Source organism: Coccinella septempunctata, chromosome 5, assembly GCF_907165205.1.
Source record: "Coccinella septempunctata chromosome 5, icCocSept1.1, whole genome shotgun sequence".
In the NCBI taxonomy this organism is placed as follows: domain Eukaryota; kingdom Metazoa; phylum Arthropoda; class Insecta; order Coleoptera; family Coccinellidae; genus Coccinella; species Coccinella septempunctata.
Window position 1 is genome coordinate 10,266,209 of NC_058193.1, and position 25,512 is coordinate 10,291,720.

The 25,512-nt window shown below is 34.8% G+C and overlaps 1 protein-coding gene across 2 annotated transcripts; it reads right to left on the reverse strand.

Annotated features, from left to right (window-relative positions):
- Positions 1–11,964: 11,964 nt before the first annotated feature.
- Positions 11,965–14,375, reverse strand: LOC123313562. Of its 2 annotated transcripts, none has more exons than XM_044898502.1 (2): positions 12,092–14,375; positions 11,965–12,015 (listed from the first exon to the last, which is right to left on the reverse strand). In XM_044898502.1, the coding sequence occupies exon 1, from the start codon at positions 14,364–14,366 to the stop codon at positions 12,249–12,251; it is 2,118 nt and encodes a 705-aa protein (XP_044754437.1). In that variant the 5' UTR covers positions 14,367–14,375; the 3' UTR covers positions 11,965–12,015; positions 12,092–12,248. The 2 variants fall into 2 exon arrangements, with proteins under 2 accessions (XP_044754437.1, XP_044754436.1); XM_044898501.1 differs by having other exon boundaries at positions 12,074–14,375.
- Between the last annotated feature and the right edge of the window lie 11,137 nt (positions 14,376–25,512).

Sequence of the window (25,512 nt, forward strand, 5' to 3'; positions counted from 1 at the left end):
TAGAAGAGATTCGTCTTCATCTTCTGAAAATAACCAGAAGCTGCTTAGAATGAGTCATATACACAGAAAATGGAGAAGGACAAAAGTTCCCTTCACACCAAAATGGGGACCCACAATCTTCAAGAACAATTAATTCAACATCGTTTCTATTGAAGACGATTAGATGAAGAAAGTAGTAGATAACAACATAAGAACATAGAATCTGGAGAATACACCAATTCACAAATGCCAGAGGGCCTACAGGACCACCGATCAACAAAAACTGCTCTGTATGACCGTAGTGACTCTATAGCTAGGTTCCTGGTCCCTCGGGAACTAAAGGAAATGGAGAGGCAAATACACTTGCCTCTAGCAACAAGGGAAGTTGTTGTTTATTCATCCAGTGGAATAAAAAAATTTTAATTCACAAGTGAAATGAGATGACATAAGCATAAGCGGATAAAGCGATACCTTTCATGTCAGTTTATAAATCCGATAATTCTCTGGAAAGTGTTATCGTTTGATTTCTAATTGAAGTGGAGTAAAATTCACGTGAGTTATAATTTTTTTTCATTCGAAAAAATAATGATGACAGTATCAGTTAAAAGAACTCCATAAGGGCACTTCAATCGGAACTGCTATTGCTCTAGAAACAGATTCCAATTCTTCACCTAACAGACTTTCGGGATGACCTTGGAGCCTAGGAAGCTAAATCATTTCAGTTGTGCAAATAAAACTTGGTTTACTTGTATACACAGTTGCCAGATTTAGGACGCAACATTATGCGTCGTGTGAAAGATGTATATTGACTGTATATCAGTTTTCATCATTTGAAGCGCCCTCGAAGCGGAATTTGCGTGAACTAAAAATATACATTAGGTTTCATGAGACGCACTTTACTGCGTCTGGAGATATGTTTTTCAACATGGAATAACTCTTTTATCAAAAGATGAATGAAATCTATAATTGTTCCAAAGATAGCTCTCGACGTCCTTCACGATTTGCGACCACCCCTGTCGTTGAATCCCTCGAAATACCAGAGAAAACTTTGAAAAACAATGCTGCGTCCGGTATACGGACGCAGTATTATTCAGGACGCAATAGCGTATGGCCCAAAGACAATGTATGGACGCAACATAGTATGCTGGATAAATATATATATATATATATATATATATATATATATATATATATATATATATATAGTTATAAAGTGTTAATACCACCTCCAAAATAGTAACTCGTTTAACGCTCTCACCTCATATATATCGATGTCACCTCCGAAATCGGAGGTGACAACGTTTTGCCTTGTTTTTTAGCTTGTTAGATTCAGGAGGCTTCAGGGATCAACATATCAAAAAATCGTTTTGAGGTCACAACGCACCCCGTTTATGTACTGAACAATCTTTTAGTTCGAGTGTATATCACTGGCGCTAGTGTGCCGAGCTGTATATAGAAGAATTGCTCTGCGGGACTCTTTGCTGGTTAGCACCTCCGAAAATGGCAACGTTGTACCGTACAAGCAGATGTAGACAGGCGGAATATCAGTATACGGAGGAATTAAGTAAAGAGAGGCGCAGCGCGCTATCTCCTCCATAATTGCAATCCAGGCGGCATATCTCAACAATTTTTATCGCATTCTTTTGTAGGGGAAAGAATCACGAGAAAGAAAACCAATCTTAGCTCTCTCGAATGGGATTATGACTGTATACATTTCATCGTGTGTATCTATGCATCCGTTGAACTTCTTTCATCTCAAGCTAACACCATAATTCTGAATTTGGCGATTTAATTACTTAGGTACTTGAAAACAAATCGATTTGAATCTTGTACATAATAGTGATTCTTTCTATGAAAATGATCTATATAGATAATACCACTCATTAGAATAACGAATAAATCAGTAATGTTCTTAGAACATAGAATAACAGGAAGGAGCTTTTCTAGGTACACCTAGAGGTAAAATATATCTATATATACTATGAAGAACTTTCTTTCAGCTCGAACTTTCGATATTCATTTATATCAACATCGATAGCACTACAAAAAGTGTATCACTCACAAGAGCGTAATGCTCTATGTAGGGAAACGGCTTAAATGGATGATACCAGATAGTTTTTTGTTAAGAATGTACAACTACCTGCAAGATAACACAACAGGAGAAAAATTATTAATTGTTTCAAACACTTGTTAAAATACATATCGGGCTAAAAACCCTGAATCTACGCCAACACGAATCACGAATTTGTACAATTGGAGATATTTCAAGTTATTCCGTCTCTGGTTTCTGCATGATTTTATCGGGCCAAATGTTGCCTTGTTTCGGCCGGTTTGATAACCACTGATAGGAAATATTGACGAATTTTCAATGAAGTGTGAGAAATTTTTGAATTTCTTTTTCCTATTTTTTAATGAATAACCACTGATATATCTATGGGAGATGATTCCCCAACATGAGGGTTCCTCAAGCAACTGAAGAACAGAAGAATCTTCACTTGGAAGGCCGAACCTAGTCGAAAGACCTTCATGGTCATAAGCAAGATTTGGAATACTATTAATTCCACTACTGGGTAAACTGAGCTTACCTTCACCCACCTGAAGATGTTATTGTGTCGTGGTTCAAAACTAATTTTGTAAAATCGTATTATCTATTTTGAGTTCAATTATGGATCTTCATCCAGTATCAGTCACATCAATTCAATATATCTCTATAATTCTGAATTTGGCGAAATAATTCATTACCTACCTGAAATAAAACCATAATAATATTGATTCTTTCTATGAAAATTATTTATATAGATAATACTTCCTATTAGAATAACGAATAATCAGAAATGTTACATTGCATATAAAAAAATGAGCTGTTCAGAGAAAGGAGAATACTTTTTGGAAAAGAATATTCAGAAGTACAGGCCGATCCTTGGCGTGCCGAATTCCTTATGTGCCGCTCCGCCCGCTCCAAAGACAAAAAATATACTTTTTTTTTACATATATACGGTGTCCCAGATAAGATGAAAAACATTTTAATGTGAGATAGAGAACACCTCGAGGATTACGAAGAACCCCCACATGTAGTATCTAAGAGTTCTAGATTCTGATTTACAGGGTGTTTTTCAAATTTAAATGGAAATTGAAACCACTCTATCTCCTGAACGGAGATATTCATCCGAAATTTGATATGAAGATAGCTTCTATGAGGTTCCAGAAACTGATTTTTCGTCTTGATAGCGACAATAATTTTTTCTATCGTGTCGATATTCAACATCCTATTGATCTCATAACGAAGTGAATTTTGAATTTTTATGGATTTAATCAATTGAATCACTATTGAATGTTAATTTTAGTTTTCATTTGATCGACTACTTAGATCAGTTTTCTGAAGAGTAACTCGAGGATGGTTCTTCAACAATTATTTATTTTTAAGTAATTTAATTGGTAAAAATAAAATATAAAGTGATCGTTTTCATCCTATGATGAAGTGAATTTTATATCTTAATGAATTGCATTAAAGAATTAATTGTTCCTACATCTTTGGTTGCAGAGATGATTTTATTTGATGTTATTTTATAGAACGCACCGCACCTTTGATTTTTTTTTTGTATTGGATCAAATGAAAATTGGAATAAACATTCAATAATGTATATTTAATTGATTAAATTCGTAAAGATTCAAAATTCACTTCGGTATGAGAAGAATAGAATGTTAAATATCAACACGAGAAAAAACTTATTGTCACTATCAAGAAATTGAATAAATAAAATTTACAGTTTACGCAGATATCGAGAAATCATGAAATTCATTGGGTGATTTCGCGAAATTTTAACGACAACGACTGTCCAAATTTACTGTCCTGCAAATAGAATGATATTGATTGCAGTTTTCTGGAACCTCATGGAAACTATCTCCATTCCAAATTTCGGATGAATAGGCGATTCCGTTCAGGAGATAGAGTTGTTTTAATTTCCACTCCACTCAAACTTTAAAAACACCCTGTAAATGAGAATCTATAATCTCCCATTTGGATGATGATGTCCCTGCCCTCCGACATCTTCTCTACAGATTTTTATGTTATCTAATCTACACAATAAAAATGCAATTTACATTTTTAAGTACACCCATGCAGTAACTGTAGGAAGCATCATAATTGAACCCTAGCCGTTTTTGTTTTTACGACCACGCGATTCTATTTCAAAATCTGGTAATTTTTACAAACCCTAGACATTCCTATCTCGAGTCCCTATCGATAACGATAATTGCTCTCAGATGGTGGTTTGTTCGATCTTTACATCACGTTCTTCTGAAGCAAGCATTCTTTTGTTTTTCTTTTTTTCGGTGAAAGGGAACAAGGAATATTCGATTTGACAAGATTGAAAAATTCAGTTTCATTTAATATTTTTCGTCGTCTCATTCAAAATTTGGATAATTGGAGTTAGAAAGTAATACTCAATAATTGACACTGACTGACAAATGAAGGTGGCTGTCTGAGGCCATCCCTTTTATTTGGGCAAAAAGTTAGGGGTGGTTTCTCGGGGGTTGTTTGTCAGGGGGTGGATTTTGCTATGCTGCATGAAAGAGCGTATGGTCTCCTACGACAAGTATTTTTTTCAATTTTTTTTTTCCGCAGGTAACTGAGATATTTGCTGGCCTAAAAGCTCTGGGACACCCGGTATACAGGATATCTGTAAACAAATGCGAAGGACTAAGGGAGATGATTCCTTAATGAGAATAAGCGGGGCTAGTTCCTATAAATTTTTTCCCAAATAGACAGCTCTTCCAAGATGCAGCCTTGGAAGGCGATGACGAGTCTACAGTTTTTAATTTTTTTTTACAGGTTCTGAAAAACACTGAGTCATAAAACTATACATATTATGAAGCACTGAGTAGATTGGTACCAGTTTCAACTTCGGCAAGCTCGCAGTTTAGGCGGTAACTTCCTATCGATTTTTTTTAATGTGTCTCTCCCTTAAATTCAAAAATTTCTGTTGTTCAAAAATGTTGAAATTTGAGTTATTATGCTATTGTCATAGAAGTATACGAAACTATCAGGTCGGGGGATCCAAGATTTCGGGCCGATTCACATCAAAAAAAACATAATAAAATGAATTTCGTGAATACCGAGGCTGAAAACCACTATTCTCCGCTATAAAAATTTAATATTATTCCAATAAAATACCGAGTTAATTAATGCTACGTTGCTATTACTATAAGGCCCGGTTGTTCAGTTCAGGATAAGGCCGAGATTTAAGATGATCCTAGACTAACCTGACAGAACTGAACTGAAATGTCAAAATCAATTTAGGATAAACTTTAATCCCGAACTGAACAACTGGGCCTACTCATGTAGAGTTTCGGATTTTGCGAGAATCTACTGCTTTTTCTTCAAAACAACAACTGCGCTGAAGGAAATGTGTTTGACTGTTATCTATATCATTTACATCATTATTTGCCGAACTTCAAAGTTCTGAATGAATTAAAATCTAAACTTGAAAATACACGAGATAATTTTCGCAAGAATTTCAATGAAATCTGAAAATTTTCATCATTCTGGAGCATTCTGAACATCAATAATTCTCGAATCATCCATGGAATAAATTCAATTTTATCCAATATAACACGCAAAACGAAATGTTATTCGAACTCGGCATCTTGAGCAATTCGTTCCCGAATCAGGTAGAAAATTTTGAACCCTTCATATCAGCGTTAACACGTGTTTTGCAGTAAACAGATGCCGATTTCGTTTTCAACGGGCCATGTAACTAGGGTCGGCGTTGGGTGAAAGGATGAACGGTTCTTACAACAAGAAGAATTTGAATTTTCATATGACGGTGAGGGCATTTGTTTTAAAATTTTCAGAGTACAAGAAGTATACAGGGTGTTTCACGAGTAAACAGACAAATGAAAACCGTGAATAGAGGGCATTGAGCTGAGTTCAGAATCATACCATATACAGGGTGTTCCAAAACTAGTGAATCAAACGTCACACCACGATAGAGTAAACCAAATATTATCGAATGACACAATGAAAAAAAAAATGACACAACATTAGTTCGACGAAAATGTACCATTTCCAAAATAATCAGAATTTTATTAAAATACATAAAGTTGCCGATTTTCGAACTATTTTTCCTTATAACAGGGCCAGTTTGTGGAAATGGATATCGATTTTAAATTATATTGAAGTAATATTATTGTTTCATCTCCCCTAATTGAAATTATTTTAAGTAGTTAATCGATAACCATAACCTAAGTAAATGTAAATCAAAACAATTGTTTTTTCTACATGATTTTTAATACTCAGAATAAACAGGGGTGATAATATGGGAGAAAAACGCTATCCCTAATAACAAATTGGCCTTGTCCTTGTGACTGAAAAAATAGTTCGAAAATCGGCAACTTTAGGTTAGGTTTTTTTAGAAACGGTACATTTTCGCTCAACTAATGTTGGTGTCATTCGATAGTATTTGATCTACTCTCTATCGTGGTGTGACGTTTGATTCAATAGTTTTGGGGCACCCTATATATAGGTTTCTTCGGGGTTTTTTGAAATTTCTCGAATTTCCGTTTGGCTATAACTCCTGAAATTCTGATCAAGTCGACTGAAAATTTATATTTAGCCTTGAGTCGTTAATTTCATCGAAACAGAGCATTAAAATTCGACAAAAATCTGGACCGGGCTCAGTGAGGCTTTACTTAACTTCAAACTCATAAAAACACCATGTATGTAGTTTTTTAATCATAATTTCAACTTTTTTGTTATCTGCATTATTATTGTCTCAAAATGAATTGATTTTTGGGTTGCCCCACCTGTTGATCATGTTCTAGAAATAATTGTTTTGGTCAGACGCCTCTAAGGAATAGAGCACTTCATGAAAATGTATTTAGAAATCCTTAATTGATTTTTTTCAAAGAATATTCTGTTGAATGTGTTCAACAATTATACCATATTCGGTCTTCAAAATACTCTTTCACGAGGATAAAATGTTTCAAAATTGATAATATCCAAATATGGATGGAAAAACTACGCTATCTTGAAACTAAAATTTAAAACTTGATATTCAGAATGAATCTATTTTTCTATGGACAACTAGTTGTGTGAATAAAAACAAAGAAAGAAATCGCGGGGTGTCAGATCTGGAGATCTAGCAGTCCAATATTGGGGTCCTACCCTTCTAATAAAATGACCTGAAATACTGATAAATACTTTTGCTGGTGCATGAATATCATCAATGTTCCAATAACAAATTGTAATAAGACCAGAACAATCCATAGATTTCCATAGATCCAATAATGACTATAACGGAATCAGTGAGTGCCAATCATTACCTTCACTAAAAGACCAAATGAGGTGAAAATCAGTTCGGAAAATTACTTCAGTTCCACGTTGTCCATAAAAAGCGATTCATTCGGAAGATATCGAATTATAATTATTATTTTCATGATCATGATAGCGTAGTTTTTTATTTCTATTTTTGTTCATTATCAATAATAAAGCTTATTATCACTGTTAATGACTTATCTGAATAACCAGATATGCTATAAATATCAAAAACAAATGCAAGACATATATTGAGAACGAAAAAATTCAGTTGAACATTTCCAATTCCATTTTTAGATTTCCTCAGTTGATTGGCGATCATATTCATCCCATTAATTAATGTGAAGTGAAAGTCAATATGCAGCGCTGTTTTTTCCAGACATTTCACGATCAAACAATTATTCATTAGAAATAATCTGAAAAGGCATACCAAAGTTTCATTGATTTTGAGAAAATCAATGAAGATACCTGAAAATTTCAAAATTATGACGAGAAAAACTACAAACAGAGTGTTTTGCATGAGTTTAAATTTGAATATATCCTCAATGAGTCCGGTCCTGTGTTCGTCAACTTTTAATGTTCTGTTTTATTGAAACTTAGAAGTTTAAGCGGATAATGAATTTTTAGCCGAATCCAACTAAAATATTTGGAGTTATAGCCGAACAAAAATTGGGGAAATTTGAATAAACTCCTCTCTATATCGGAAACGGAATGCCTAAGACACACATATGAGGTGTTTTTGAACTAAGCTCAATGCCCTCTATTCACGGTTTTCGTTTGTCCATTTACTTGTGAAACACCCTGTGTACTGAAAAATTTCAAAAGACTCATCGAGCAATTAAGAAATGCCATTAAACCAAGGAGTTTCTTTTGAACCGCTATGATGAAAAATGTCAATATCCAGTTATTATTATTATTTGGGGTGATTCATCGAAAATCCCCAATATCTCGAAAACCAAGGCACTTTTGCCAAACGTAAAATATATTTATTTGAACCGCCATAGAGTACTCTACCCGCAGGCTCCATATTATCCATTCATTACGCCACACCCTGTATAATTATTATTATTATATCAATAAATTGAAAATAAACAGACATGAATACTAGGCAGTTGTTTTGTTTGAAGGTGAAGCTCCTGTTGCTTCAAACTTCTTTTAATTATTTTGACTACCATTCACGCAAGATGATTTTTGTTGAGGAATTCAACATTCTCGTAATTATCCGTTCATTTCTTCAAGAGATACCCATTCCCTACCACCTATGAGTATTCAAATCAATGCTAACACTGCATCAAATGCATTTCATCTTCGTGTTGATTTTTTTGAATTCTACAACTGATGTAACATCTTCAGCCTTCAGCCAAAGAAAATAAACAACAGTAACTCTCCTCAAGCTACTGATTACTTCCATTTTCCATGTAAATAAATAGATTTGGTATGTCTTCAATCAGTTTGTATAAATGTCAATTATGTTCGTTACATATTTTCGACGCAATATTTTCCGAAGTGATTTGATATTGTGATGAAATACGTGATTACTGAGAGTCTCACGTAGAACGGACTACGTAGCACTGATTTAAAACTCAAAAATGTTTTGACAAGCGTCTTAACCCAACATTTTTGTACCATACAGAGTGAAAGGTATTCAATTTCCATGGCCAATCCTGCGCTAAAATGAAAGTGAATGAAGTATAGAAGCTGAAAGTAAAACGTATATCTTTGTTGATTCATTCGGGAAAAACATTTCAATGGAGTTCCTCATGTCGTGAATATAATGCCCAAAATTTAGATAACTAGTTCATACCAGAACAAATTCGGTAAAATTTTCTTTGGAATTAATCTTATATGTAACGAAAAATTTCATTGTCATGTATCATTCATTTAAGGACCTATACGGTATTAAACTCCCCTATCGGACGAAGTATCGTAGGCATAGCATAATTATTCAAAACTGTTGATATTCATGAAGAAAAGATAATAATTTCTGTCCAAATTCATTTACTCCGAATCCTTATCAATCAATTATTAGCGTATGAAGTTTATCAATATTAGTATCGTTCTCGAACTATTTACAGGTTTCAATATGTGTGAATGAATCGGAAAAGCAGCTGTATTCTATATATGAGTAGAATTCAACCTGCCTTACTATCTGTCCTCCTAAAATCTGACAACGTTGCGGGAGGTGAGAGCGCACTACTAATATGAAATATATGCAGAGGTAGTAAGGTCTGATTGGTTTGAAGAATAATTTTTCGATAAAAATCTTTTCCCCTCTTTAGGTACCCCTGTTATTTACCTTCCCCTCTTCATATATAAGCAAAATGTATTCCAATTAAAAAACTCCTTCACCCGGAGGTCAGGTCGCCCAATGAACTTAACGGAGGTAACAACGAACTACAGGTTCATATATATATATATATATATATATATATATATATATATATATATTTATACATTATACATTTTAACAGAAATTTTTGAATTTAAGGAAGAGACACATTAAAAAAATTGATAGCAAGTTACCGCCTAAACTACGAGCTTGCCGAAGTTGAAACTGGTACCAATCTACTCAGTGCTTTATAATATGTATAATTTTATGACTCAGTGTTTTTTAAAACCTGTAAAAAAAATTAAAAACTGTAGAAGCCTTCCAAAGGCTGTATCTTTGTATTTGGAAAAAATTTATAGGAACTACCCCCGCTTATTTTCATTGAGGAATCATCTCCCTTAGGCCTTCGCATTTGTTTACCGATATCCTGTATACAGATATATTTTATCTATGTACCTATTCATTTTGGATAGTAGAAGTTTAATCAATATGTGTTATTTTCGAAGACCAAATCAAAATTTTCAATTGCACCTGATTCGTTAATTATAAGAATCATCATTTATTTTGAATAATAAAACTGCATGCGAAAATACTTAAATTAACTTTTATCTTTCTCCTTTCATCATGCGCCCATCATAGTGTCCGCTGTTCATCATAGCTTTTGGGAATTTACCAATCATCTGTATATCAATCATATGTATCCGAGTATGTATCTAAATTATTAACTTCATTTTGTAGATTCATCATGTCTTGACAAAAATATGGTTGCAATTTCAAAATAAGTTGACTCGAGTCATTCAAAAGACTTCAATTTTGTTTATTTTTTCCCTTACATCCTGTATGATCCATCGAAAAATGCAAATCTGTTTTGGATAATTCTTCATAAAACCTTACTTGTTCCGTTATAATTGGTAATTTTCTTTATGATACATGACTAAAAAATTTAAACCAGGTAGATGGTACAAGCTCTTAAAATTTTCGGGAAAATCCAATGATTAAACATTATCGATAATAAGAGAGATGTGTCGGAGCGATTTAAGAAAAATGTATAGAGCGTTCCATTTGAAATAACACAACAATGTCCAACATTCGGTTTAGCCGACGTTGTCCATTTCTGTGATATTGTAGAATTTGTAGAATTTTTTCTCTTGGTTCTGAAATGAAAATTTTCGGACCGGCTCATTGTCCTTGAATATTCATCACCATTTACATCTGAATATTCTTTTCCAAAACAATTTTTTCTCTGAACAGCTCCTTTTATTATATGCAATGTAACAATACAGATTATTTGTTATTCTAATAGGTAGTATTATCTTTATAGATAATTTCCATAGAGAGAAGCAATATTATTATGGACAAGACTCAAATCGATTTGTTTTCAGATAGGTAATGAAATAGTTCGCCAAATTCAGAAATATAGTGTTAGCATGAGATGAAAGAAGCTCAACGGATGCATAGATACACACGATGAAATATAAACAGTCATAATCCCATTCGAGAGGGCCAAGATTGGTTTTCTTTCACGTGATTCTTTCCCCTACAAAAGGATGCGATAAAAAATCTTTGAGCTATGCCGCCTGGATTGCAATAATGGAGGAGATAGCGCGCTGCGCCTCTCTACAGTTAATTCCTCCGTATACTGATATTCCGCCTGTCTACATCTGCATGGACAGTACAACGTTGCCATTTTCGGAGATGCTAACGAGCAAAGAGTCCCGCAGAGCAATTCTTCTATATACAGCTCGGCACACTAGCGCCAGTGATATACACTCGAACTAAAAGATTGTTCAGTACATAAACGGGGTGCGTTGTGACCTCAAAACGATTTTTTGATATGTATATGATATATATATATATATATATATATATATATATATATATATATATATATATATATATATATATATATATAAGCTAAAAAGCTAAAAAACAAGGCAAAACATTGTCACCTATTTATAATATATATATATATATATATATATATATATATATATATATATATATATATATATATATATATATATATATATATATATATATATATATATATATATATATATATATATATATATATATATATATATATATATATATATATATATATATATATATATATATATATATATATATATATATATATATATATATATATATATATATATATATATATATATATATATATATATATATATATATATATATATATATATATATATATATATATATATATATATATATATATATATATATATATATATATATATATATATATATATATATATATATATATATATGAATCGGTTTAAGGGTATATCGACTCAAAAAGGTATAAAGAAAACTCTTTTTTCTGTAACCAAGCTTTCGCAATTGTTTTATTGCTTCATCAGGGTTGCTAAAATAAAACATGAAAGTTCGTAATCTACATCACAATCACAACAAATGTATCCTACCGAATTTGAATTTTTTACCTCTAATCTTACATCTATCAAGAAACATTTACATTCAATTGAAATTATTATTAAACTATTTGGATCTTCGTATCAACACTTTATTTCATTCTCTATTTCACATCTGTCCTGTCATCCTTCATCCCGCTTCAAACCATCTCCGTCAGTTCTTCTTCTTTCACAATGGTGGTCGTGTCTGTGAATTTATGTGAGGTGCGCCCTCTGCCTGTCGCGCCAGTAGGTAGCAGTATACATTACTTAGTTTGTTTGTATCAGACTTCTTATTTATGGGATCCTTGTGTCTATTTATCTGGATCATCTCTTGTATCAATCGTCTTTGATAATTTCTTTCAACTTTCAGCACTTTCACGCCCTCGAAGTCAATTCTGTGGTCTAAATTTTGTGCATGCATTGCTAGTGCACATCTATTTCTAGTTTTTTTGATGTCTGATTTATGGAGGGCCATTCTGCTCTTGACCCACTGTGAGGTTTGTCCAACATATGCTTTATCACAGTCTTGGCAATTTAATTCATATACTACTCCACTTTTTAATCCTATTGGTATGGGATCTTTTAGTGTACTATACAGTTCTTTAACCGTTTTCAAGTTGTACGTTGCCATCTGAATGTTATAATTTTTGAATGTTTCCTTAATTTTCGATGTCAATCCTGGGATATTTGGAAAAGATACATAATATTTTGTTTCATTGTTTTCATCATTATTTTGTGCATTTGTTGTCACTGCTTCACTTGTTGCATATAGTAACTTTTTTAACATGTTCTTTGGGTAAGAATTTTGAGTAAGGATATCAAAAAGGTTATTAAGTCCCTCTTTCAAGTACGTTTCACTACATATCTTTGTTATTCTATTTTTCATTTCTTTGATAAAATTGATTTTTATATTTATCCCATGATTTGAGTAGTAATCTATGAATTTATTTGAGCTTGTGCTCTTCTTGTACCAATTTAACTTGATTTCATTTTTTTCCCTATGTACCATTGTATCCAGGAATGGGACACCTTGATCACAGTTTTCCATTTCCAAAGTGAACTGCAGATCTGCACAGTACGAGTTTAAACATTTCCATACATTGTCAATTTCAGTTTCAGGTAATGCCATTATTATGTCATCTACGAATTTCTTTATCAACTTTATTATGAATTTTAATTTTTTGGAACAATCATCTAGTAAATCATCCATGACATACTGTGCCACAATAGGACTAACCTTTGACCCCATAGCACATCCAAATACCTGTTTGTAAAACTTTCCTCGAAAGGTACAATAGTTGTTACTCAATACATATTCCACTATCTCAAAAAACAGTTTTTCATCTACCACAGTGTGTTGTCTAATCTTGTGCCATTTACTTTTCAATATATCAATTATTTTATTTTTATCCAAATTTCCAAACAAGTTTACGACGTCAAAAGATACCAATCTGTGGTCTTCTGGAATCTTTAAATTTTTAACCATTTCTGCGAAATGGAATGTGTCTCTTGTATAATATTCATTGTTTGTGTCATATGCTGCCTTGAGTATGTTAGCCACATATTCAGACAATTTATTTAATGGGCTATTTATGCTTGATATGATAGGTCTTATGGGGTATCCCTGTTTATGGACTTTGGGATTGCCGTAAATCCTTGGACTGACCGAATTGTATGTCTTCATCTCTTTCGCTTGTTCTTTCGTTATGTAGTTTTTGTCACTTAGTTTCTGTATAAACTTATTACATGCATTTTGTATAGTTGTAGTAGGATCTCTAGGTAATAATTTGAAATCTTTTGAATCAAGTATAGTCTGGATCTTATTTTCATAATCTGACCTTTCCATAATCACCGTAACCGATCCCTTATCACTGTTTAGTACTATAATGTCTTGATTTTCTCTTAAAAACTTTTTTGCTTCCATATACCATTTGTTCATGGGTGACTTTACTGGTATATCTTTGTGTATGAAGTTGGTAATTATATTTGTAACTCGTGCTCTTTGAATTTCTCGTGTTTCTTCTGGAATATATCCTATAATGTACTCTACATCTGCTATGATATTTTCCAATTTTATGTCCTTTTTTGTTGCTTGTAAACTGAATTTAGAACCTAGCGAGAGTACACTCCTCACATCTTCAGGGATGGGTTTGTTTGATATATTCTTTAACCATCTGTCTTGGATGTTTAGATTTTGTCGTTTCTGTTTACATAGATCCATGATCTTCTTGATGTTTACTTTTTTTATTTTATGAAATACTCTCTTGTAAGCTTTATTCATTCTAGAAGAGTATTCCCTCAACATAGATTCTGGTAAGTTAAGACCTAAGTTAAGACTTAAGTAAGTCTGGTATATATATATATATATATATCCTCCTATCATTATGGCTTCATGTAACATGCAAGGACCATTCATTGTGGCTTCAGGCGAATTATGACTTCAGTATATGTGAAGCCATAATGTAATTCACGTTTTCCGCTCAATGAAGCTACCGATTTGACTCTGGTTTACGTGATTCGAAGCACTGAGTGATGTGGAAGAACCTTGAATACAGATATCTGCTTAAATTGTAAAGATGACATCACTATTACGAAATGAAAATTTCTTCTCGTGAAGCCCTAATGGTCGGAGAATGGTAAATATTGTATATTTTAGTTTGAGACATTGCCACCGGGGGCGTGACTGTAATATACATGTCCTGTATATTGTAAACTACACCTTGTACTTTATGGACTCAGAGATGTGGCAACATCTCCTTCCCGTTTTTATCTATAGTGAATAGAGAGAATTCTCATCCAGCTGTTGAATTTCGAATATCCCTTGGGGATGCAGAATTCTTATTGCGCGTCAGAGTTAGGTACTCATCTTGTGGTCTTTCAAAGCTTCTATGAAGGAAAACGTCATATATGGATGTTAATATTCTAATCAGTGATGAAAATTCGTGGTTCAATTTTTTATCAGTCAAACGCATATTCTAGTTGAATACTGAAGAATAACTGATATGTTAATTCAGCCCAAATGCTATCTCAAGCCGAAACCATGTGATAGGCCAAAATATAAGGGCTTCCAGAAATTTTTTTAGGTGTTCTGATGATTCGAAGAAAATCAGAACTTCTTCACATTAACTGAAAAAAAAATGAAATGCTTGAATTGCAAACTTATTTCCAAAATTAATAAAATTGTTTTTCGCTTCATATAAAAAATTTTAATCTGATGGAAAAAACAACTTTCCATAAAAAACAAAAAACCTGTTCTTTTCATTTCATAATGAACTTGCAGTTCAAATGTCGTCGAAGTTAGTAACAAGACCTTCGAAATAAAAGAATTTTACCAACGACATAGAGCTCAGGAAGATATTCCTGAAAAATGTTGCAATGAAATGAGTTTAATATAACAAATACCTAGTTGGTTTAGTTGGTTTTAGTAAAACACAACTACATAATAATTTTCCCACATTTGATCCCCACCTCGAATGATATGAAATTATTCATTAGCATAGTAGTCTATCAGCATACTGCAAAAGTATTATCATTTTGTGGGTAAATATTGAAAAACATCCCAAATGAAGATTCAGTTTATTATTCAAACAATAATATGAAGTCAAGGATAACAGAACAAAAGTAGGTTATACATAGTGTTTGTTCATGAAAATTTTGAGTCAGTATAAAAACCAACATATTCTGAACCTTAGGAAGTCTTTATTTACGGTTCATGAGAATAAACGTTGAGATATCGTCACAAATTCGATTATCTCCTAAATTACATTAAAAGTCAACGATTTGAAAATTTTTACAGTCGAATTTCAGTTAAGATTGTATCAATATTCTCTAAAAGCCCTTATTATAATTCGATATTCAATCTTAATTTTACTCTATATCAGTATTATTATTTGGTAATGAAAAATAGTAGGTAAAGCTAGGGTTTTTAGCGTATATGGAAAACTCGGTCAACCGTTTTCAACATCTCTTCACTTAATTTGATGAAAAATATATATTTGATGATAATTCTCATCAATAATATCAATATTGATCAATTATAATTGATAAGAATGAAGGCTTTTAGAGTAATGGAAAACTCTGTCATATTGGAATACTTGTGGCGTTTTTTCACTCCTGATGAGAGTCTTCAATTCTCTTATTTTTTTTCGTGTTGAGTAATACTGAATAATGATTCTACTATGGTCTTAAATTTAGAGCCAGCTCGTCCAGCATGGAAGAAAATGACACTAAAAATAAAATACATACTGTGCGAGTTTGGCAAATCAAAAACGGTATGAGATTTTCTAAATTATTATTCTTTAAATGGGGGAAAATTTCATATTCTGCAAAAAAACAGGCTTCTTCAAGGTTGATTCGTGTTTGACTGAGGTAGGAAGAATCACTTCACGATGTGGGAGCGAGACCGATCATGTTCGAATTGTTTTCCTCAGCCGGAATGCAAGCTTGATATCTCCTTAAAAGGGGTCTACACCGTTCTAGTGGTCAGTTCAAAAAAAAAAAAAAATGAATATCTCACGTCAGAAACTGCTAATTTATATGGGGTATTCATTATAATTCAATTCAATCAGTTCGTCACCTAGAAAATTCAGAAATTTTTTTATTCGTCAAACGGAAAAAAAATTTTTTTATTGAAGAACAAATATTCATTCATGTTATTAACTTTCCGATGTGGAAATATCTCTTCTATGAAATTCCACATGAAAAAATTTCTCCAAAAGTCTCGCCATTGGCTACAATTCGTATCCTGGTGAAATTGAAAAAAGACGTTCGTCTTTTCGACGAAAGTGGAATGGCGAGGAATTCCCGTGGTATAAACTCCTCTATAAAATTGTGTTATCAAACGTTTGTTTCTTCCATTGTTAACAAATTCAGCTGCCTCCATTTATCTGTGCAGTAACTCAGATATTTTCGATTGGCTAAATAAACCTTTACTTTCTCCGCTCCCAATAAGATAAATCTTGCAGATTTGAATCTGGTGAACGAGATAGTAACCAATCGCTAGAGTATACCTCATCAAGATACTTTCTAACTGCCACTCGTGCAAGTTATGCGTGCTCCGGTAACCATATTTTTTCAATGTGGACTCATCTGTCCATAAATTTTTCTCTGCGAATCACGGATTTTCCTGATGCTGTTGTTCGACAAAAGCTACACTTGGTTGATGGTTCCGGGACAGCAAACATTTGTACTCGCGCGCGTACTCGAGTCTAATTTAATTGCGTCATTCTCAGTCTCGCTCCCACATTGTAAAATACTTCTTTCTGTTCAACTCAAACTACAATAAGCCCCAAAGAAGGCCTTGGGACACAAGAATTATTTTCAAATAACTAAGAAAAATGTCTTGGAAACTATTTTTTGCAAGGAATCAAATCGTCCACTATTCAAGGAATGATCTAGTATTTTTTCAAGAAGAGTCAGATGGTCGATGAATCGATCTCCCGGTTACAGCTTGCCGTCGACATCTGGGACACCCTGTATATATAGTGCTTACTTTATTATGACTATCATTTTTAACAAAAACCGTCCAAAATTGAATAAACAACCCCTTCATGGTGGAAGCTATGCCAGAATTTGATTTCGTTGAATTTGCAGCCCTCGCAAAACTCTTTAGATACAATCAAACTTCAAATCACAAAAGCAACATGGATCCGAATAAGAAGAAGAAACCACATATAATACCTACCAACCGCACTGGCATTTGTAGATATCGATAATCGTTTGTGGATGAAAACAGTTAAAACAGATGATTCAAAGAAAAACGCCAGCCTAGCAAACCTTCCCTGACATTCTGATCTACCAAAAATAAATTTTCAGTGTGAAATTTCTAAAGAGAAAAAAAGAGACCTCCAAAAAATGCTCATATATCTCGGGAATGAATACTGCTGATTTCATGAGAATCTTCTCACTGTTCCAAGAAACGCAGGGAATAAGCAGTTGATGTTGATATCGCAGGTTGAGAATATGAATAACTATTCATGGTTAGGTACAGTTTTCCCATTCGACTTTCAGAATTTAGTTTACTCATTGAAACTTCTTTCTTATTATTCAGTATATTTTCTTATCGGACTGTTGACTGAGCATATTCTCGTTGTTTTAGTTAACATTGTTTCTCCAGGGACAGATGTCCCTGCAGTTAAAACAAATTTCCGATACTTCTTGTTGTGTTAATATTCATTACACAAATTTTGAGTATTAAGTCAGCAGTAGTTTGAATCGTGACAGCATAGTAAACATGGTACGCAAAATGGAAAAATAGTAAATTTTCTTGTGCAGATAAAAATATTCACACGGTGCATGAATTTCTGGGTTCATGGGTTGAAGCTTGCATAGGTATATTATATTGCCATCACAATGAAAAAATTGATCAGATACGTTTCGGTATATTGAATTCTCACTGAAATAACCTTATATGATTTGGTTGACAACGAGAGGTTATAATTGTTTCGATTCAATTCCATATACAATTCGAGTATTTCAGACATCTCACTTGGTAGATAGTTGAATAGAGTAGAAATTGGAAAAAAACTGTCATCAGCAGTACCTACTAGCCACTAAATCTTCATAAACAAAAATGTGGGTTCATCAAGAGATCGAAATTTAAGTTATGCATAAGCGATCTTGAATAAAGAAAGTGTGAAATTTTAAGAGAGAACTGTATCGAAAGCATATGAAAATAAACAACAAACAGCAGCGATATCGGCACCAGTGGTTCAAAATTAAATAAATAAACTCAGTAAGTATTCAAAATAATACATTTCAATATTCAACTCATAATACTGAAAAACAAGGAACCAAAGATAGAACTCACTCACTATCGAAACGAGATAGCTGTTGCGATATATCAAAATCTATAATTGAAAAACAAAACTGTATAAAATTTTGTCAGTATTTTCTCTGATCGTGCTAAGTAGAGGTATTTTCCACTAAATCTTTCAGACGAAACAGTCAAATTCCATGAGATGGTTCTTTCCTCTGATTGAACTATCGTATACTATTTGTAGGAAACTAACGGCCGTTTTCGATAAAACTATTTATCCATCGTTTCACTTACTGACGATTAGTAACCATTGGTAACCATTCTAAAAAATATCTACAGATAGATCATAGAAACGAAATCAGATGTATTGTCTATCTTCAGTAGCTGAAACAATGGATATACGATATACGTTTATTGAAAACGGCCGTTAGTATATCGAGCACAAATAAAAAGCACACTTCATATTTCATAAACTTATGGCTTTGAAAATGAATTTTGGATGGGGACAAATCATGAATATCCATAAAGAAATCTCTTTAATCTTGAATCTTCATAAAAACGCACTTTCGAGTTTTTACATACAGTGTTTTTCATATCCGGTACATTCATACATACGACACGAAAACTGTGAAAATGGACTCTTAAGAAAATAAATCAGCAGAAATATGCTTATCTCATACCGAAAATATTCCTACTAATTCAGAACTGGATTTAAACTCAGATTTTGTTTGCTTTTTATCGAAATCATTTATCTAGCAGCTTTTTCCATTTACACTCCAGAATAGTTGTATTATGCAAACTTTATAGGTATTTTAAGTAGATAATTTTTTCATAAAATGATCAGCACCGGCTTTCGAAAAAATATCAGTTGAATATTTCAGGTCGAGTAGTTTTCACAAAATTAATTATTTTGGATAACAAAGTAGAAAAAGTTCAAAAATTCGATTCTATATTCCAGTAACCATAGATTTTTATACTGAAGTACTAGAGGATTCTTTCTGGTCCATTTTTATAATGGATAAGATCGCGATCCTGACCAGATGGATAACGAACTCAACTAGACACGTGAATATTCAATTCGAACTGGAAACGAAGCTGTAAAATCTACCTCATAATTGTCGGAATAGCAATCTCTCTGGCAACGCTGTGAGGGAATTAAACGCCATTTACATGAGTCCGTAATGTTATCTTCTTGTACAAAAAGCGTATATTTGACGCCACAATGTTATGAACTTATACTGAAGCCATAACATACGCCAGATGTTGAAAATTCGTATATTCATTTTTCATCGTACGCTATTCTTCGTAGACAGGGAGTATAATTGGTCGTTTTGGTTGAATATACACAAATCAAAACCGACATAGGTCGTCTCTTTCTAGGTGACGCCATAATGGTTGGTCTATGGTCTGAAGCCATAATGTTCGGAGATGTAAATATATATATTTACATCCCGGCATCTATAGGTCCTCACCATATGATCCAGCAATAGGTCCTCTACCAGAACCCATGAATATATATCAGATTTCTCTGCGTATATTGATTATTTGGCAAAGTTCGAATGTGAATCCGCCCTAATACTGGTCAAGAAAAAAAAAATTTTCTTCGCATTCTACTATGTTTGGGTCCTCCCACGAAAATGTTCACTTTGGCTCCTCCATGTGTATATATTTTTATCCATTTTACGATGCTTCAGTCTTCCGCTGTATATAGAATATCCAAAATGTGGTGGATAGTTCTTCCGACGTATAATTTTCATTTTATTTCACAGTGGATCACTCCTCCGACAGTGTTGCCGGAATTAATGGTCATAAAATTTACGGTTTTTATTATTCGATCCGTTCCACCAGTAATTTTGTCCGTAGTGAATCATCACGTGTTGTGGTAACAAGAATATTTCGAATGAAAGGGGGGTACAACTATCGACTTTTTAATAAGAGGATTTGCCATATGATACATCATTTGAAAGCTCTTCCTTTCAACTTTTCATGATTTGCAGCTTTTTGTACAATTGAATTGAATTTCAATAATCAATGGTTTTTCATCATATCCCCTAAGAATATTTCCTGATTCGTGCTCTTGCATGAATCTTTTCTCAAAGATGTCATATTTTTCGATTTTGTTTATTATTCAGTTTTTTGAGTTACTTGAATCAGCAAATATTTGCTTGCGGAAAAGTCAGAAAGTGTTTAGGTCAGGAAAATCAAAAGAAAGTACAACTTTAGTTTGAAACAGAAACTCTGTGAAATAGTTTTCCAAAAGAACGTTGCCATAAGTACTTTTTAAGAGAGAGAATCTCAAGTTAGAAAATTCATTTATTGAAAACTATTAGTTACACAAATGTTTAAATCGTTGAAGATCATTTTGTAACATCGCTTGAGTCATTTGTTGACATTCGTTGACAATAAGATGACGTAATTCTTCTAAGAATTCGGGCTGAGTAGAATAAATTCTATTTTTTATGTGAACCCGCAACAAAAAAATCGAGTGGTGAAAGGTCAGACGATCGTGAGGGTCATTCTGAAGATCCTCTTCTTCCAATCCAAAGACTTGGAAATATATTGCAGAGTAACCTCATTCTGCTGAAATATCAACTCATCTTCTGAATACTGCTCATTATTCTCGATAATGTCAGTCAACATATTGAATCACTGTGGTTTTGAACGTATCTCCATTCAGATTTCCTGGTAAGAAAAAAGGGCCATTTATGCGATCACCAAAGATTCATGCCGAAACATTCAGTTTTTCTTGGTGTTGTGTATAAATTTACAAAGTTAATTTGGGATTTTCATCGGCCCAACCGTTGAGAGAAAACGAACATTCATCTATAGAACAAATATTAAAAACGAAATTTAGATCATTGGCCAATCGCTCACTCATCACTTCACATGGTCCGAGAGCTGGCAACAAAAATGGTCCAGAGTTTTGTTATGGTCCAAAATTAAATATTATTTAGTTTTGGGATTGTACATGAGTCAGCACCCACTCGCAAGATCAGGAAGTGGAACACCTGGCGGCGACGCGCTTTGATCTCGGTATGAAAAATTACATGTTCTCAAAATGTTTTATAATTGAAAATTTTCAGGAAACTAGTATATAGTGCAAAGAAGATGGAGAACTTTCTCCACTTGGTCAGACCGCATTTTTGTGGAATACGGCGGGTCAGCATCCCTCATAAGTTGTCGCCGAGGTTGTAGTCATGACAGTGGAAGAGTTTTGTAATGGCTGAAAATTGAGACACATGGAGACTCAATCGAGCAAGGCTAATGTAATTTTTTGGTCTACTCGGAGAGTGCTTGGTAAAGGATGGGGCTTCAAACCACACATTATGCACTGGTTGTACACTGTAGTGGTGAGGCCTATCCTTACCTACGCATCACTGGTGTGGTGGACTTCCATGGGGAAGAACTCCAGCCGCACCATTATGACTAGATGTCAGAGGAACGCATGTCTAACCATCACAGGCGCTCTGAGGTCCACCCCTACGGCAGCTATGGAGTGTCTGCTGGGCCTACCACCTTTGGACCTTGTAGTTACACAGGTGGCTATGAAGACAGCTCTTAGAGTTTGAGCACAGGGACAATGGCGCGATAGAGGACTATTCAGGGGGCATGCGAGGGCTCTTAACATGGTGGAGGATGCCAACGCATCCCTTCTCCATAGAGGGGACCGCGCGGGCACCAGCTTCTACTTTGCCGAACCCTACAGGGTAATTGTCCCTGACAGAGACCTATGGTCTACACCAAACAGGCTTCTTGAGCCTGAAGGTCCCACTTGGTTCACCGATGGCTCTGTGATGCCCACAGGGACTGGAGTGGGAATTGTGGGACCTCGTTTCAATCTATCCATCCCCCTAGGAAAGGATTGTTTCATAGTGCAGGCTGAACTGTATGCTGTTTTAGCCTGCACACTGGAGAATATCCGCAGAGGGTATTCCGGAAAACACATCTATATTTGTTGTGACAGTCAGGGAACCCTGAAATCCCTTTCTGAGGAAAGGTTTAACTCACACCTAGTAAAGGAATGCAGAGAGGCTCTGCGGGAGCTAGGCTCTGATAACATTGTGAAAGTTATCTGGTGCCCGGCTCACGCAGGACTTCCGGGAGCCGGGAGCCCGCTCAGCTTTTGTTGGTCCGGGACCGGCGCTGCCTATCTGTCGTACATCTGTCAAGAACTTCTTCGATAGTTGGCTGGACAGGAAATTTTCCTTTGGATGGAGCATGAGAGGTGGTCTTACACAGTCGAGGCTTCTCACTGAGAGACCATCCTCTGTGCCTGAGGTCAAAAAACTCTTAGCTCTCGAGAGGTAACAACTGAGTCTAGTGACTGGAGCAATGACTGGCCATTTGTTTAATAAACACTTAAATAGAATGGGACTGACTAGCTGTTTCCTGTGCCGCTGGTGCAGGAGCACGGAGGAAACAGTTGAACACATTTTGTTTTTCTGTATCAACCTTGAAGACTTAAGGATAAAACACCTAGGAAACAGAACACGCACAACTCCTATGGTGAGAGAGACACCTCTCTGTCGACTTGTGGCATTTTTGTCAGCATGTCACAGAGTTTAAGTGTCTCCAACTACAAGCGGACGAACAATGGGTCACGAGGCCTCAGTTCAGCCCGGTGGGGCACCGCACGTAGTAGAAGAAGAAGAATGGCTGAAAATGATTTTACTGTTTAATTATCATATATTATTTGAGACTATCAGAGTCAGATGAATAGAACAGAGGCAGTCAGCATACGCTCAAAATGCGGATATTGTGATTTTTTATACAGCAATGCGCGTCGCTGACAGGTGTCTACCTACCTACCTACCTGAACTTGCGAGTTGTGACTCATGTACCTACACACTCAATACTAAATCATATTCAATTGTGAGCCATTACAAAACTCATGCCGATTTTTGTCGACAGTTCTGGGACTAACAGAATGTAAGATGAAGGGGGAAGGATGCGCTTTAAAGCCGCTCCACTCAAATGCCAACCTTACCTACTCGCAGTTTTTACAAACGAGACTCTGGCGACCGAACACGAGCGGTATAACATCGACAGGTCGAGCAGTTCAAATACTTGGGAAGCTTCATTAACACTCTTTGGCTAACCTGAACAGAGAAATATAAAACTGTATTTCGACCTCACGGACATTCTCGAAACTAAAGGACAGAGTGTTTCAAAATCACGAGATCAATCTGAAGACTAAAACAGCTGCTTAGTGGTCCTCCTAACGCTGCTTTACGGAAGCGAAATCTGGAGGCTCTACAGACGACATATTAAATAGCTTGAACAAACAAAACAACGTCGTCTGAGACAAATTATGCACATGGTTCCATGAAGTTTCAAATGCAGAAGTCTTGCAGCGCGCAAGTTGTATAACTATTGAGACTCAAGTAACGAGGTCCCTTCTCAGATGGAGTGGCCACATTCTGAGGATGCAAGACACAAGACTCCACAAAAAACCTCTGTGTGGCGAATTCACACTGAGAGCTCGGAAACCAGGAGGCGGTTCAAGCGGTTTAAGGATATACTGCATCAATTATTATTATTATTATTATGAACTCTTTATTGCTGTAATAATATTTACAAAAGTGTGTACATAAACAAGTGCAATGGGTGGACATATCGCCAAGTGCGATGTCTTCCTGCCAACCCTCCTAACTCAAGACTACATGTAGGAGTTCGTGATTTGAGAAAATGAACACAATAATTCAATAATACAATAATACAATAATACAATGGTGCTCCTGCTGGGACATAGGACGGAAGGGTCGAGGAAGGAGAAATGGGAAAAGGTATCCGAAGGAACGACATACCTACGAAGAAGAAACGGACCGCAACAAGTGTCTTTTGAGACTCCACTTGAATGACCTGAAAGTGGGCTTACGAGATATCTCCACAGGTACACGATTCCAATGCTGCAATCTCTAATATCTCTAATATCAGTTAATACCAATCATAACTGGGAACAACTAGCGTTAGACAGATCACAGTGGAGATCTCTGGTCCACAGTTATAATGGAGACTCCAGAGAAATACAGCGGCGGCCAGATCTGGTCAGTGACTATCCATGCCCGGAGTGTGATTTTGATCACTTATTCTTCAGATAGTTTAAAAGCTTAAACCTATATCTGTGGTATCTACATGCTCAATCTGTGGATCACCGGTGGGTTTTTTTCAGTCACAGGAGGGCACACAGTCGCAAGTAGCCCTAAGGAATTGTTTTTTTTTTTGGAGTCTTTTTGTAGATATATTCTTGGTAACGGGATACAGCAATGAATGAATAAATGAACAGAATTCCAGATCTGCAGGGTATGTACAAGATGAAATTTGTACGGATGGAATTTATGGCGCTTTGAAATGTTCAAAATGCTACGATCTTGGATTGAGAGCCACCGGACCAAGAACTGTCACATTCACCCCTTCATTCAGTTTTACATTTCGCTTTTTACTACACACTGAACCAGTTTCTCGGAACTATGCCATTAACTCGAATACGTACTTTCGATTTACATTTCGATCCAAATGAAGCTGATTGAATAGTTCAGCCGTTCTGTTAGCTTAGCACATAGGTTATTTTCGAAAGAAGTGATATAATTTCCAGCCTCTCTGTAATTGTGTAAACCATGATTTCGAATGAACGCAGGATAAACAATTGAACTAATCGACGAAAAAAATTAAGTGAAATGAAAATCGTGGTTTC

Bases quoted from the DNA above. Each gene is read 5' to 3' on its own strand.
- LOC123313562 (XM_044898502.1), bottom strand. From the start codon at position 14,366: ATGTTGAGGGAATACTCTTCTAGAATGAATAAAGCTTACAAGAGAGTA.